At 43.1% G+C, this 17,370-nt stretch overlaps 1 protein-coding gene across 10 annotated transcripts in view; it reads right to left on the bottom strand.

Moving 5' to 3' along the window:
• Positions 1–251: 251 nt before the first annotated feature.
• Positions 252–17,370, bottom strand: part of DAB1 (DAB adaptor protein 1) — a 412,298-nt gene continuing 395,179 nt past the window's right edge. For 8 of the 10 annotated variants that reach the window (XM_061184148.1, XM_061184157.1, XM_061184147.1 and 5 more), the window contains 3 exons: positions 16,431–16,558; positions 15,960–16,070; positions 2,946–3,542 (listed from right to left, as the gene is read on the bottom strand). In XM_061184148.1, the coding sequence (XP_061040131.1) occupies positions 15,975–16,070; positions 16,431–16,558 (224 nt within the window). In that variant the 3' untranslated portion in view covers positions 2,946–3,542; positions 15,960–15,974. Of the gene's footprint in view, positions 980–2,945; positions 3,543–15,959; positions 16,071–16,430; positions 16,559–17,370 lie in introns of those variants that run through there. The other 2 variants (XM_061184153.1, XM_061184152.1) reach the window with 2 other exon arrangements.

The raw sequence follows: 17,370 nt of genomic DNA, 5'->3' as shown, positions 1-17,370 counted from the left end.
TGATCTAACTCCTCAATGAAGCTCGCTTTTTCTGGCCCAGTGCCAGGAAAACAGAGGCCTGCACCTGGTCTGATGGCAGCTTTGAGAGAAGCAATTTCTTCTTCCAATCCCTCACCTGAATATCCGGTAGAAGCTTGTGGAATAAAACGAGGCTAAACTGTTGTTCTCAAACATGTTTATTTGTAACAGTTTTACATGGAGTGTTACAGAAATTAATGGAAAATTTCTAAAAATTTTGCTGTTCTGTTGAATGCATTGTACATAAAGTTAAAAATAATGTGTCCATATATGTTAACAAACTGTCATCTGAGGTAAAGTTAAAGTAGGTCTAGAAATGTACTGCAACAGTCATTTTCTCTTTCTCATCTTTATTAAAAAAATATGTGTCAGAACGCAGAAATTGAAAGGAACCAAACCCACAGAGTAAACATTTTTTTTTTTAAAGAAGGTGCCCGGTACATTACATGATGGGGTTTCAGTAGACACTGGGATGAGTACGAATTATCAAAAAAGTCTTGCGGCATGTAAAGATCGGAGAGCTATGGGGAATGGGGACAGAATGACAGGTGGTGTTTCCCTGGTTTCAAAATTTAAAGTGACAAATTTCGTGCTAGTGAAGAATGAGGAATTAACAGTTGTACATGTGGATTTTCTACCAATCTAACTGGAACTGTGCAGACTCCCCCATGGCCTTTTGGTATTGGCACCTCAGCTCTTATTTGGAAATTTCACTGTATTCCTGGGATAGGATACGGTGGTTCTGAGTTCCCCAAACAGTGCTTATTAAACAGCAGAATTCTGCCAGTGATAACATGGATGGCAGTTTAAAATCTTGACTTTATTCCGCTCACTTTAATGCATCACAGGGGCCATCTTCTTTAAGTTCAGAGCCAGTTACATTTTCAACCACATTCAGTGAATGATGACAAGTCCACTGGGCTGTCACTTTCTTCTATGAAATGAGCTCCATACGGTGTACCTGAAATAGCAACATCAGCCAGAGTTCACTTTGAATGTGTCGGAAGCAACCCACAGAATCAGTGGAAGGGTGTGATACTGCAAGACAAACTCAAGACAGCCATATTGAGGGAGAAGATAGCACCACTGGTTTAGAATCAGAATCATGGACAACAGAGCAATTTAAGTCATTTCCCCATGGGAACTGCCTATCTCATCAAATCCTCAGAAAACACAGTTGAACTGGTCTCAGGACAGCTCTCATGGTTATCACACCTTTCCCATTTTCCCCTTCATGTGGAAGGATCAACTCATCAAAGGTATGCACATTCCTGAAGAAATCATGTCGACCAACATGTGACAGCTACAGAGGAAGGTAAATGGCCCTTTTCACCTTTTGGGTTCTTTAGACTTTGCACATTAGGGTGACACTTACATCTATTCTGTAATGGACATTTTTCCAGTTAACTGGAAAACATTCAGATTCCAGTGACCTGATAGTGGAAAACTTGGGCTTCAAACAGTAACAATCACCTTGACTTATCAATTTTTTTCTTGGTCACCAAGTATACCTTCTTCCAAACCATTTTAGTTTCTATTGATATGAAGAATCAAAGTACACAGGTCAATTGAAGTCATTCATATCAAGGTAAATCCTACTTTTCAAATTTTAAAACCAAGTAAGAATAATCACCCCCACCCCCAATCCAATTCATCACATGATTTTTTAAAGTTTTCTTCTTAGTGTTAAACCACTAAATTCAACATACTGTAACTGCATAGGAACATCAGGAAAACACATTTGACCTGTAGAACAATTCTCTGTAGGGCAAAAAATATATAGATTCTTTATGAAAATCATGTGCTAAACATACGAACCGAACACTGCACTTTTTGTCTCATAAATGTAAAAAAAGGAAGCTTAAACTCTTCTGTTTCACATACAAACAGTCCAGTGATGTCTACGGGGGTCGCTGGGAGTGGAGAAGTGGGAGGGAGTTTCAGAATCTGAAGGACAGGCCTTCAGAGCGTGAACTGTCTCTTTCTTGTTTTATGCAGAGGGCCGGTACTCTTGCGGAAAGGCTTAGATTAGCTGATGGAGTCACGTGCTCCCTTCCTGATCACTAGATGCTGATTGGCCGACAGCACCTGCCAGCTGCCCCTGAACTCCAGCTTCCTACCATACACTCCAGAGTAACATCTGGAAAGTGAGCCCCATCCATCAAGTTTGTCACATCTTGCACTCAATCTGCTACCTTCTCTACAGTGTAATGGCATTATTAAAAAGCATTTTCATTAACATTTATATTTACAAAAAAAAAACTGGCAATTTTTTTCATTAGAACTCCTTAAAGCCATTTCTCTTAAATATTTAAAGAGTTTAATGGTAAGGTTTTTTTTTTTTCAAGTTATAAAATAAAAATCCCATTTGAATTTTCTGATGTAGAAAAAGAGATAGAGATGAACCATTGTGACCACGGAATCAGTTTGTTACTCTGAATATTCATGTCACTATTGTTCTATCAGAAAGTCGGTTTTTAAGATCTCAAACCACATTACCAGGATTGTACCATAATTATTTGGCAAATGACTTTTCTTTGAAAATGGCACGTGGAGAAGACACTGTCTGCATAGCATCACAGCAGCAAGATATCGGAAAAATAAAAAATCTCATTTTATTGGACTTAGAGTTTAGAGCTTCTGAGGAAATCAGATGCATTTTTCATCTTTCTCATCAATGGGATTCGATGTCCTTTCCTACTCACAGAGTGAAGGTTAAACCGAAAGCTGTCTTTCTTCACCAGGATGCAGAAGAGCTAAAGGGTTGTTTTGGCAACATTCTTGATCAAAAAGAATCATTGACCACTCATCTGTCTTGTGATTTCAAGTTAATTCATTTCATATGAGGTTTTTTTTTTTTCCCAGTTAGATTTCTTCACCAATACCTAAAAATAGTCAAAAGTAATACAAAAATTTGTACACCCATTAATTTTCAAACATGACAAAGAAAGGAAAGGGGAAAAAATGGCAGACCAGGCCTTGTGGAGTCATGTAAATACATCATCCTATTTGGAAAGGCATATGGATGATGATATTGTGGTGACAGAGACCTCTTACTTTTGCCTAAATGACATCAGTGCCAACCCTGATGTAACTCTCTGAGGCCTGTCACTCCAAATTTGATGTCTTTACAGTGGCCAACCGGTAGAGAAATAAAAAGAGAACTATGGTTTCACATACTGGGTCATCTTAAACCCACGTGTTAAGAGAGCTTAAACTCTTTGTCAAGTAAGCATTTGCTTGATTTGTGATTTAACGTTGGGTATGATTTTTTATGCTTTTGTGTGTTTGTTTTTGTGCTGCCATAGATATCTGCCAGTGGTTGCCAAAAACTCTTAGTTCCCTCTTCCAAACGAGTTCCATTGGGCAATCATGAATTTCTTCGTGGGATGAGGTGAGGTGAAAGAATACAACAGAGCCTGTCGCGATGCTGATTTCCATGCCAGTCTTGAAGCACCCGCCACAAGCCCGCATTGATGCTATTTCTTAGATTTGTTGATCTGCGCATAAAGAGGCTCCAGCTCCTATGGACAGAGGGACAAAGTGAGATCTGCTCTTTTCCGGATAGGATTTTCTGAGACAGCAATGGGAAGGAGGGTTTGGGATTAGAACAGAAAGGTGACAGTTTATGATGAATGACCTTAGGTTATTTTTGGATTATTCAATCATGGTGCATATCATTTTGGTATCTTTTTTATGCTTAAGAAGAACAACTCACCCAGTTTTGCCCCTGGTTTTCAAGCTGAGCCTGACTGCCTGTTAGGGAAATCGCAGGGTCTAGTAGACAGAGCTGGACCAGCTGTGTGATATGGACAAGATACTTACACTTTCTGAGCTTCGGTTTCCCCAACCACGAAATGGGAATAATACTGTTTATCCTACACGGTTCTTGAGAGAATTAGAGAGAATATATATAAAGCCTCTAGCACAGTGCTCAGCAGGAACAGGTCTTCAGAACATGGTAACAATGATCATGAGTTAAGTGAACATTTTTCCAACACGGTTTTATGAACATCCACTTGAGGCTGCTGAAATTCCATCTCAAACCGCTCTTTGGTTTCTACAAGCAGTGATGACTGGGTGCACTTTAGAATAAGAGAAATGGCAATCGTGCCGTTAGCTCTTAGTTAAAAGCTTCTCGAACTTGTTTCGATCCACTCAGCTGTGTGAGGTTTGGTGGGTCACTTGCCTGCACCCATGGGGCTGTGCTAAGACATACACAAGGGTTTTCACCAACATATGACACAGCAAATCTCCAATCCAAATGTGTAGATGGGAAATGGCGTTTGGCCTTGTTGAAATCACTTCAGACTTTAGTTCATGTTGAAATGGCCCAGGGTGCACTGGCCAAGCAGATCAGGTCAATATTCTGGTCTTAGGCATGCATAGGCCCTTCTATTAAAGTTGGCCTTCATGCTGTCACTCTTGGATATTTGTACCAGAACTAAGTGGACACAGTTACATCTTAATTCTGTCATATTTTATATATTGGCCTGCCTCTTGCCATGTGAGTAAAGATCCCTTTTAACTGCTTATTTTCTTGAAGCAACAGATTGAACTGGCATTCTATAGCCTCTCCTGTGTGTCTGGCACCATGCTAGATATTTTCAAGTACATTGTCTTTTGAAAACATCACAACAGCCTTGTAAGTCAGGTGATTTATCTCTTTTGCAAATGAGAAACCAAGCACAGAGAAGTTAAGTAGTTTGTCTACGGTCACACAGCTAGTAAGTTCGGGACATGGGACCTAAAAGTAAGGTCCAGTGCTTTTTCTCATCTATTATAACAGCTGCCATTAAAACAAAACAAAAACAAAAAACCTTCAATCTATGGTGTTGTAGAGTGTTTTGGAGTTTATAAAGCACCCTTATGTCTTATTTTATCTGCCTAACAGTCCTGGGAGTGGCTTATATTCTTTCCATCTTCATTTTGCTGATAAAAACTGAAAATCAAAGAGGTTGTGTGATCTCAAAGTCATTGTGCTGCCTGTCATGGATTTAATATATTGTACTACTTGCTTTTATTGTAAAGTGGGGATGGGTTAGAAGATAATTTTGTCCAGACCCATCATTTTACAGATGAGGAATGTGAAGCCCAATGAAGAGAGCTTTTGTTTCCCCAGAGTCACAAGGTTACTTAGTAACCATGCCGTGAATAGAATCCAGGACTCCTGAGATCAGGTAGGTCCAGGATGTCTTCTTCTAGAATTCATCATCTCTGTATTCTTTCAGGAAGAAGGAGCTTCCTACCCTTTGAGGCACCCAATTCTGTAAAAGAACAGATTGCCAATTTGTCCCTTGATGCTTTCCACCCATGGGACTTCATACCGGCCTTGGAAACATAAAGAATAAGTGTAATACTTCTTCCAAATATCTGATGACAGAAAGTAGGAAAGCCCATTCTTCCATGCCCTACTTCTGAGTTACCACTTTTCCATTCCATCTGCCATTTTACACGTGGACCCAGCACTGTAGGTGCACAATGAAGGTCTGCTGAGTGAATGAATGTCTAGGATACACTTTCTACTTTTTTCACTGTTCTGATCCCTTTGTCCTAAACACACTCTCCCTTGCCTTTATTCTCCCATAATTGAATCAAAAATCAAAATCTATAGCAAGATGATTTATTAAGCACCTAATCTATTCTCTGCCAACGTCTTGAAATGTTTCAAATACCTGTGGTAAGGCTAAACATGGAACTTTACTGTGTGTTTGTGTTCTGGGGGTGAGGTGGGTGGAGCAAAGCTAGAGTGGTAAAGTAGTGAAGTACCACTACTGGGAAACATTTCCTTTTGCCTACGCTGGGCTACAAGGATGCATCTTCATCTTTCCTGGGTAGACTTTCTCAGCTCACTCTGCTTTTTGGATGCCCTAAGAAGTCTGGCTGCCTTGATCTCACCCTACATTTGCTTTATTCCAATTTTGGAAACTAATTTATTCAACTGAGAATGACACCTAAAAACAGAAGAAGACAGCAGGCTCAGACAGGGTAATTAATGCCACACTGCATTAACTTTCTGCAACTGAGATAAATATTCACACATCTCCTGCTTGCCGGAATTTAGCTTCAAATACCCATCACAACAGTGGTAACGACTGCAGTCAACTCTCAATTATCCCCACTAATGAAGGGGAGCAGTGGTGTGTAAAACCCCAAGCAGCAGATAATCCCAAAGTCTGACACTCTGATGCATTATACGTTTTGGCAATAGCTTTACCTTCCTTGTTACAGAATCTTAGACTGTCAGAGCTGGAGGGGAGCTAAGAAATCATTTGATCCAGAAATTTCTGACCTGACTTCTGGCAAGGTCACCATGGGGCCTTTAAGCTATTTTCGACATTCCAAAAAGCCTAAGTGGAATCACACATTAACATAGCACGCTGTTGATATTTTTTGTTTTCTTTGGTCAGATCTGACCACATCTCGGCCCTGCTTCAAATCCTTCAAAGGCTCCTCATTACCCACAGGGTAAGGTCAAAGCTCCTTCACTGGGCACATAAGACCCATTAGTCTCATAGTCCATTAGAGCTAATAAATGTCCCTTCCAGACCATGAATCAAAAGTTACCCTTCCTGGGACTTCCCTGATGGCGCAGTGGTTAAGAATCCTCCTGCCAATGCAGGGGACACGGGTTCGAGATGTGGTCCGGGAAGATCCCAGCTGAGCCCGTGTGCCACAACTACTGAGCCTGTGCTCTAGATCCCGCGAGCCACAACTACTGAAGCCTGCGCTATAGAGCTCATGCTCCACAACAAGAGAAGCCACCGCAATGAGAAGCCCACTCACTGCAACAAAGAGCAGCCCCCGCTTGCCGCAACTAGAGAAAGTCCGCGCGCAGCAGCGAAGACCCAACACAGCCAAAAATAAAAATAAATAAATAAACTTATTTAAAAAAAAAGTTACCCTTCCGGTCACGTACATCATGCTTAAAAAAAATTCTTATGCTTCTGTCAGAATGATCTTTCTGAAATGGATTTCGTCATGCCAGTTTCCTGCTTAGAACAACCCTCCCAGCTCCTTAAGCCCCCAAGGATAACGCAGACTCCTCGGGATGGTCCACAGGGCCCTTCCAGCACGGCTCCCCCTTCCCATCCGGCCTCATCTACTTCCTCTCTCTCCTAGGCTGCACCTTCTTCCCTGTACTAATGGTCCCCCCAATATGATGGGATTTCCCATCCCTGAGACTCTGCTTAGACAATTCCTTCCACCTCCAGGACCTCTCCTCGTCCTGCACCTGGGGGTTCATACTTTCAGAACCAGCCCAAATAGAAGGGCTTCCTGGACTACGCAGGTGACGTGGACCACTCTGCCCCTGGACTCCAGCAGTGCCCTGTGGAGTCTACACTGCCACCATGTTATCTCCTAGTGCCTTCTACACAGTGAGCTCCGCTGCACCTTTCATGTCAGTATCCCAAATTCTGAGCACAAGCTTGGAACCTGGCAGGTGCACCCACTAACAACGAGGAGCTTGAGGATGTGAAAGAGTGAATGAAAAGTGCTTCTCTTACCGGGAGCTGGCAAACACTCATGAACTTTAAGCTCATTTGTGAATCTGACATATTAATAATCTTCATTTCTAGAGGACAACGAAGTAGATAGAAACCGTGCAGTAAAAATGAAAACAAATCAACTCTCCACCCTTTGACTTAAGTTGAATACCCTGTTTTCTGGGAGGTGCAATGAAAGAGTGCAAGCACACAGATGGGAAATCGGGCAGATCCAGGCTGGTATTCCTACTGCCAACTACTGCCTGCAGCCATAGACCACCGCGAACACACTTGCCCTTGAACAAGTTGGGTTTATTACTCATTACAACGAGGGGAACCACGGGCAAGTCTGGAAGAGGTGATTAGAAAGGGCTTCTTATAGGTTTAGGCTTATATTAGATGTTTAGGGGGAGGGTCAAGAAAGTAAGGCTTCTCTCTGGGTTGGATGCTTTCAGGAAGCTGGAGTATGATTATCTTAATAATTCTTATCTGGAAGGCAGGTAGCATGGAACAAGGCTAAAGCCAGAAGAGAAGAATATTTGGTCATTTTTGGAATCTGGACAATGTTCCTGTCAGCCATGGCTACCGAGTGGTCTGGATGTGTCTTGACCCATCGCGGTCACGGAATGCTTTGTGCGATGCTGGTGTTCTGTGAAATTGTTTACGTTCAACAGAACACCAAGGGCCCAGCTCTTGCTGTCAGGCTGCTGTTCCCTTTCTCACTGTCACCTGCTTAGTAACCTTAAAACTCCGTGCAGGTTACTTAACCCTTCTGGGTGCCGGTTTTCTCATCTGTAACATGAGTCTCGAAATCCTCATTGAGGATTGAAGGAGAAAATACACATTCACTGTCTGGCACAGAGCCTGGCATGGAGGAGGTACTCCAAAAATGGTTAGGTTTCTTATGTCTGGGCATGTGGCTCTATCCTTCCTTTATAGAAGATGGTCTTAGGCCTAAAAATCACCTGTAGGTGGCTTTCCAAAGCCCATGTCCTTCATAGACACTACTTCATAGCGTAACTGGGCTGTTAGGAAACCTAACAATGACACCTTGGGATCCGCCTTGGGAAACTGTGTAGAAAGAATGCGGGGTTAATCTAAAGGATCTGGTTGGAGGGCCCTGTGGATGGCAGAGACTTCCACGTGTTTGCAGATGACTTTAAGTATGAAGTATGAGCTCACGTACAGAAGTCAAGTGGAATCACAGATTTAGAGTAATAATAGCTTATATTTACAGAAACCTTTACAGCCTCTAAAGGGGATTCCTCGATTTCTCGATCACATACATGGTCTCATTTGGGCATCGCAGAGTCTGTACCCTGGGTATTCCTATCTCCATTTACAGGGAAGAAGCAGGGCTCCCCAGAGTTTGGTGACTGGCCCAAGGCCACTCAGCCAGCATAGGGCAGAGATGGGATATAACCAGCTTTGTTATTTTTTTAGCTTTTGTATTGCAGTAAAATATTTAGAGCAAAGCATTTGCCATTTTAATCATTTTTAAGCATACAATTCAGGGACATTCATTAGACTCATCATGTTGTGCAACCACCACCATTATTTCTAAATCTCTTTCTTCACCCCAAATAGACTCTGTACCCATTAAGCAGTGACTTGCTAGGCCCCCTGACCCCCAACCCCTGGTAACTAACCTCTAATCTACTTTCCATCTCTATGAATTTACCTATTCTTATTTTTAAATCAACTTCATTGAGGTGTGATTTGCATACAATGAAATGTTCCCATTTTAAATGTACAGTTTGATGAGTTGTGAGAAATATATCCACCCATCTGGCCCTCCCCAGAGCAATCAAGCTATAGAGCATTTCCTCACCCTAAAAACTTCCTCGGGGTCCTGCTCAGTCAACCCTTCACTCCAGTGCGGCAACCACTGATCTGCTTTCGACCACTGTAGATTAGATGTGTTTTCCTGAGCGTGTCATGTAAACACACCCAGCTCTTTCCTAAGCCCACTGTCCTCTCCACTGCCACATGACCCCTTTTGTAAAATGCCAAAGCAAGAAGGGCCATCGATCTGACGGTTCCTTTCCTACAGGAAGAAATGGAGGCCCCCAGACGTGAGGGTTTTTTTTTTTTTTTTTCCCCCAGAGTCCGCAGGAATCAGTAGAGAGCCAGAAAGGCAGCCCAGGGTCTGGACTCCCCTTTCTGTGCTTATTCCCTCACTTTCCCTACCTATCTCCACCTGTCTGGCTTGAAGTATAAAGGCATATAGTTTCCAATCCCACATTATAAGGCGCCCCTTTGGAAAGCCACCTAAATTGTGCTTATGACTTTGCATCCCTTTAATTTTTATTGTGTTTGTTTCTGGAAAGCTTGGCCACATGGAGCAAAGGTATGTCCAAAACAAATGATGAGTGGGGAGAAGACGTGGCATGCTGAGAAAGGTGGTCTTGGATGTGAGGTCACGCGCCATGCAATCTAGCTGCTGAGCAAACCCATCTCTGCCCCCCCTGGGAGCCTGGGGGTAAGAGCCACGCCGAGCCAAGCTGGGGGTCAGACTGCAGCTAGGAGGTGAGCCAAAGCTTGAGGTCCTCAGCATTGCCCTGCCTAGGCAGCAACTTCAGCCTCAGGGTCTTTAAGCCCGAACACTTGGGCCTAGCTCAGCAGGGTCTAACATTTCCTGGCCTGATAAAATGAAAAAGGTGATGGTAACCAGGGAGTGGAAATAAGGCTGAAAGAACTCAAAGTTCCACCTGAATCCATGAAAAATGCATGGGTTTTAGAGCCACAAAGACCCCAGCAACTTCCTAACTACCTGTATGAACTGAGGAAGGCATTTCACCTGGGCCTCAGTTTCTTCATCTGTACGATGGGGTTTGTAACATCAACATCATGGGACTGTAACACGTAATAAGTGAGCTCATATGACATAAGGAATTTTAACAAGGGGCAGGAGTCTTCCTTTCCTTTTTATTCAGAGGAAAGGGAAACCATAAAGCTTTCTGACCACTTTCAGCCTGAAAATCTGGCCTTCAGAGTAGGAAAGTCTTCAAAATACAGGATGGATTTAATGATGATGCCTTAGAGACTGAAGTTGCTGCTGAACGCACTCGCTTCCAGGGGTCTTGGGTGCTGAAACCCACTTGGTGAACACAGAGGTGCACACCCTGAGTTCCCAGGGGGTCTGCACATGTCCTGATCAATTCTGCACTTCCCCAATAATAATAATAATGATGGGTACAAGTTATCTGCCTTGCAGATTTACGTCACCTTTCTTGACCTTGTCACGTAGCAGAGGAGGGCACTGAGGTTGATGGCAGCCGTTCTCAGCCATAAGCAGGATGGCCTGTCCGGAGTAGGTTCCTGGTGGTCAGGAGTGGGCCCTGGATCTCACACAGATAGTCACCAGGACCCCTAATGAAGTCAACATATTTCAGGGACTTCTGGCCTTTCCTTCATTAGCTGGGAACAAGGACAGCCTGGGAGAAGGGTGCTGTTGGAAGATCTAGTTTGAGGACTGGGTCTTCCATGCTCTAGCTGGGTGACCGTGGGCAAGTTAGAGGGTCCTAGAATGTAAGCGCTAGAAGGGCCCGTGGGAATTTCTTTACCGAAGAGAAGACCAGAGGTCAGAAATGAAGCCGTCTGCCTCAGGTCACAAGCAATCAAGTCAGCGAGGCTGCTAAAACCCAGGTGTCCTGGCCTTGGTTGAGTGCTCTTAAGTTATTTAATCTGGGTCTAGATTCAAATCCTAGCCCTATTACATGTGAATCGTGTGATTTCAACATGTCATGAACCTCTCTACCTTACCTGTCATATCTGTGAAACAGGAATGATAAAAATACTTAAGAGCGTTCCCCTGAGGATTGAATTAGGTGATGTCTATAAAAGTGCTATAAACATCCTAGTAATTTTTACATTTATTTTATTAGTACTAGTAAATGCAAGGCTACTTGCATTAGCTTCTGCAGGGTGATTCTAGAAACAGTGAGCGTGATCTAACTCAGAGGTCATCATACGACAGCCCATTGGCCCATTTTAGTGGCTGCCAGTTCTTTTGTAAATAAAGTATTATTGGCACTCATCACACCCAGTCCTTTATGCACTGTCTTTTGCTGCTTTCCTGCTGCAACAGCAGAGTACATTAGTTGTGACAAAGGCCAGATGGCCCACAAAAACGTAAAGAGTCCCAGAGAGTGTGCTGGCCTCGGGTCTAAATGATCAGTAGAGTCTAGCTGTGCTCACTACTCTAGGGGCTAAACACCATGTTGAAATCTCCATTTCTAGTCTTTTGTTCTCCGGAGTCTCATATCCAGCAGTCCACCGGCATCTCTGCTTGGAAGTTCAAGGGCACCTCGGGTACAACTGGTCCCAAAGTAAACTGGCCTTTTTTTCTGCTCAAGCCTGCAGCTCTGCATTCCTTAGCACAGCGCCTAGATCCCCCAGTCAGGCAGGAACCTGGGGGTCATCCTAGCACATGCCCTCTTCTTCCTCACCTCCCACTTCCCTGCAGCCTTAAGCTCCTCCTGATTCCATCTTTTCACATCCCTGGGCATCATGCCCATCTCTCCAACCTGGCCGACACTGCTCTCAACCAGGCCTTCCCATCTCCCGCCTGGACTAGCTTGGCTTGGACTTGCCTCGGAGTGCTATGCCCATGAAAAGGAGAGATTATTTTTCCATTTTTGTGGTTCTCTGTTTTGAGGCTCTTTGTTATACGATTCTATTTAAAAACAGAAGAGTAACAATAATGCCAAATACGTGTATTCTACTTTCAAAGCTTATAAAGCACTTTCATACTCACGGTATCTTCCGATTCTGGGAGAGCCTGAGGAGGGATCTCTTGCTATGATTCGTCTTCATCCATCTATGGTGACCGGGGGTTCCTGGGCTAGCTAAAGTCCTGCCTAAGGTCACCTGCATTGGAACCATAATTCAGACCCAAGTCCCCTGACTCTGGGCATTTCTTTTCTTTCTTTCCTGTTTTTTTTTAAATCTCTTACCAAAAGCATCTGAAGTTCTGCTTTCTTTTCCCTTGAACACTATAAATCCATCAGGTAACATTTTACATGTCTTGGGTTCCCACTATGAAGATTGGTCTTAAAAAATGACAGTGACTTATTATTTATGGCAATATCTACTGTTACTAAGGGAGACAGACCAAACAATTCCCCATTGTTACAGACGCTACTCTGACTTGACAGCTGGGAAAGTCTGATAGGCAGTTTATTTACTTAGCCATTTAACCAAATAAATGTTTTCATTTTTCTTTCATCTCCTCAAAAGCTAACATTTCGCCCTTAAAATTGCTCCAGCAACATATCAGTGGAGTATAAATTACCTGCCATTCCCACGCCAGCCATTATAATATTATTTGGGTTCTTTTTTTTGCCCCTGTTGACCCAGCCTTTCAAAGACACATGATTCTCGCAGATGGGAGGGTAGGGGAAAAACATGAAATAATTGAAGATATTCCCCTTTATTGCTAAAACAGAAATGCTGTTTTGAGACTGGCCCTGAAGCTTCCTCCTGAGAGGATTGAGGCCATCCGTTTCCTCTTACTAGGGTGCAATATGGTTTTAACTTATCAACAGATGTCACCCCTACCTACTCAGAATTGTGCGGGCATTTCTAATAAAAAGCAGCTGGAGATAATGGTTGCAAGGGTGATAAGAAGGCTGAGACTCTTGCTTTCCAACTGTATGGAGGCAGCGGGGAAAATAGAGCCATGGACGTAACTCTCCCTGCATGGTATCCTTTTTCCAAATGCCTGGAAAGGCCCTAAGAAACTGCAGTCAGTAAATTTCCAGTTGGGTGGATGGGTGAATGGGATGAAGACAGAAAGATCAAACGTGGCTTATACTGCTATTGAAGGAGGGGCCCAAAAGGCTCATTTGGACTTCCCTTATGGGTGTCTTAAGGGATGTGTCGGCAAGGCTGGCATCAGCCTCTTGGCATGCAATTCTTGATAGGCAATTGTGTAATTGCCAGACTAAGCTTTCAAAGGGAGAAAACTGTTTCACGGAAGATTACAGCCCAGCCCTCCTTTGGAGCTGGGAGCTACTTATTATGATTTACATGTGAATCTAAGATAAGGCTGCTCATTTTTTGAGAAGTGAGAGGTGGCCTGTGAGGCCCTAACAGGGGTCCTTCTGATTATGGGACGGGGCAAGCCAGAAAACTAAGAAGTAGGGTTTTTTCTTTTTCCTTTTTCCCAAAGCTATTTTGAGGCATATTGAAAATTAATTACCTGCAAATAGAAAGTGAAAAGCAAAACCTCCCAGCCAGTGGTCTGGGTCCTTATGGTAGAATTTATTCAACACGAGGACATAAGGGCTAAACGTATAAAATCCAAGGGAGTGGCGAACCACATTTTTTGAGCACATAGGATGATGATGGGGGTGGTGGTGATGGTGTTGGTGGTGGCGATGGCAACTAACAGCTCTTGGGTGCTTTCTCTGTGTCAGATGCTGTGCTAAGAGCTCCACACACATCACCTCCTATGATTATTGTCCAAACAATAAGCTTATGAGGAGAACACTATTTTTACCCTCATTTTTCAAAATAAGATCGAGAATTATTATGACATCTCATGAGGGTCACATAGCTTATAAGTGCTAGTGCCAGATTCTGAACGCACTCTTGCTCCAGAACCAGATTTTTTTAAGCCGAGTACCGAGTACCTGTCTCCATATGCTATCTTAGTTAATGTAATGTATACATAAGGCCCTTTCAGCAGATAAGCAAACCAAGACTCAACAGCAAGTATGGTTCTTGCCCAAGATTTCCTGCTTTTAAGTAGCTGAGCTAGAATTTGAACTCAAGTTCCAAATTCTGAGCTCTTCCCACTAGACCATGCCACGTCCATTCACAACTCAACCCTGGCCTGGGGTTCTAGACAGAGCATCAAACACGGAACAGGCTGAAGCCTCACAAAACAGCCTGTACGACTGTCTCAAGCAGAACAGGCTCGTAAAGATGAGGGTGTGAAACATCGATCTGCAAATGCTGCACGTCATCTTTATTCTCTAGAAGAACTCAATTTTAGGACGATGTTGGCTGTTATGCTGATGAATGGCTCTTGTCACCTCTGGTTCATTCATCAAAGTTTTCAAGGCAAGGGTGAGCATGTGAAATCAAACATATGTAAGGGGTAGAAAAACCTCTGGGGGAATCTTCCCAAGGTGTCCACCCATCATCTCCAACTTTTGTCTTTCCTGGAACATTGACTTTGCCTATATCACAAGTTCCCCAAATAGCTTTGCAAGACTAGATTTTTAGATGGGCATTTGCATGGCATGATGTGTTCTCATGTGCTATCGTACTGAGGTGAAACATGGCAAAAAGTACGGTATGTGAGATTCTTTAATCATAAAATCTATTAGCAAAATGCACTTTCAAAACACTGTATGAGCTTTCAAGAACCATCAAAATAACTTACACATGAACTGCTACTGATTCCGAGGTAGCCTCAGAATCCATTTACGAACAGTGAAAACTATTTACCATTTTAATGGTTCTGACCATAATGTTCAGGCCTAAAAACAGAGCTCTGTCGGTATGGCCTTGCAGTCCTACACGTTTACGGAAAACTAGAAAGGTATATGAAAATTGAACACATTTGTCAAGGAGTGACCTTAGAAATCATGCCTGGGTAACAAGGGGTACTTCTGTCTCCTGGGAAGGTTCGCTTCATCAGCCACTCTTTCTTTCCATAAAATCAGATGTATTAAAATTCAAGTGCCAAAACCCACTTCTAGTAAATGTAAGTACCCCTCTCTTGAAGCCGCTGCTGATGGAGTCTGAAGTGGTTTGGTGGCAAACCACAGGCTGTAGCACAGGTGCAAACAGCAGAGCCTCAGAAGCGAACGTGACACGTCTCTGAGCTTTGAATTCCACTTTCACGTCAGAAACGGTGCGGGGGCCCCTTTTGGCCAGACAAAATGGACTACCATGATCTCACATCTCTATCAATCTTATTTCAAGCACTGCTTGTTTCTGTTTCTTAGTCTGGCTTCTCAGTGTGTTTGGTTGGTGACCTTTTTTTAGATCTGCAGAGTGTAGGCAAATGCAGTTGACGCACTGCTTAAAAGATTTAAGCATCTGGACCCTATTTCACTGAGAAAGAATCAGGGTGGGCAGAATGTGTCCATCTCAGAATGTTGATGCTTTTAGACACTGAGTCCACGTTAAGTAGCTTTGACCATGCCTCCTTCTATCAACATCCACCCACTCAGAACATATCATTAATAAAATATGACCATTCCCCACTCCTCGCCTCTACCCCTACCTCCCAATATATGTCAAAGGTCATGCATCCATGAGGATAAACAAGGTGGAAAACAGACATCAGGCAAGGCGAGATGATACAAACATCAGGGATACGCTCAGGCCAGGAGAGATGGTGCAAACATCAGAGATGTGACTTCAGAGGTAACAAACAAGCAAAAGGGAAAGCGGATGGCTTAAGGGTGGGAGATCAAAAGGACAGATACCTACCCAGACCTGTGCTATCTAGCTACCGGCCTGTGGACTTATATTATCACCACTGGGCTCCCCACTGGGCTCACCAAAGGGATCACTGTTGGATGAGGCCTGTGACCCATCAGGCTAGAACACAAGAAGATAACACTTTTTTTTTTTCTTTTCAGTAATTGAAAATATAAGACAGCTGGGCATATTTTCATGCACACATATACTCTGTTATTTTAAAGGAGGCAGCACTTCGTTTAGAGGATGCCACTTCCGCAAATGTGAGAACTTGTAGTAACAACTTAATGAAAGGATAACGGTTTTCAGCTGCTCATTTGAACATAAAAGAAAACGCCTTTAGTCACCCCTTTAGAACTTAAGAGTCTGAGCCAGCATTCTTTTCTACATAGGTTTCCTCATGCATTGTCCATTTCAGATATAGAGGTTTTAAATTGAAGAATAAAAAAAAAAAACAGAAAGAACAAACCGGTCACTTACAGCTTCTTGCTCTTCACTTTTGCTGGGACTTTCAAAGCCCTCTTCAAAGATGTCATCGGTGGTCGGATCACTGGCGTGGGATGCAGATGATTTGGATGGAGAGCTCTGTCTAGGGGCTGGGGTTGGAGCTACATAGAGACCATGCAAAAAAAGAAAACATCCTAAGTGTCCGGCAGCAACCGTTTATACCCCACAGAAACCTCAGAGATAGGATTATATTCGAGTCAAATCCCAGGACTCCTCCCTTCCTATCACAAGTCAAATCGGTTGAACAGTTTAATATCTCCTCTGTACCTATTAATCTTGTCCTCTCACAAACTTGATGGTCAGGAAGGAGCTGGTGGTCCACAGGGATGGGTGAGGCAGTGGTCCTCAAGGAATAGTCCCAGGACCAGGAGCATCAGTCACATCTGGGAACTTGATAGTAACACAGATTCTTGGACCCCACCCTAGATACACCGACTGAATCAGAAACTCTGTGTTTCTGCAGACTCAAATTAAGACCTGCTGGACTACAGTCTTCTTTCTTAACTTCATATAATTATTTCAATAAGAATAAATAGAGGACCGTGATATGCATTTATTGAGTGCCTTCTATGTGTCGGAAGCCATTAGAAATTTTACAGGCAATATCGCTAATCCGCATAAAGCCTCTTCGAGGTAGGGGTTCTTCCAATTTTACAGATAAGGAAGGTGAAGATTGCTAAACTGCTCAAGGCCACAGACTTGGCAAGTGGTAGAAGCAGGCTTTGTATCCTGGCACATAGTAGGTATTCGATAAACATGTGCCGAATAGAGTGTCTCAGTGATCTGGGAAAATGAATGTAGCTGATGGCAACTTCACAGCTGGCACTTTTTTCCTTGTTCCATAAGGATCTCCATTTTCTGTCCTAACCTTCCCACATTTTCCTTGTCTCCTTTATCCCAGAGGTTTATAATA

The sequence above is a fragment of the Eubalaena glacialis genome, chromosome 3, assembly GCF_028564815.1.
Source record: "Eubalaena glacialis isolate mEubGla1 chromosome 3, mEubGla1.1.hap2.+ XY, whole genome shotgun sequence".
Taxonomy (NCBI): domain Eukaryota; kingdom Metazoa; phylum Chordata; class Mammalia; order Artiodactyla; family Balaenidae; genus Eubalaena; species Eubalaena glacialis.
The sequence above is the reverse complement of the archived record's forward strand: the minus strand, read 5'-3'. Positions and strand labels throughout refer to the sequence as shown.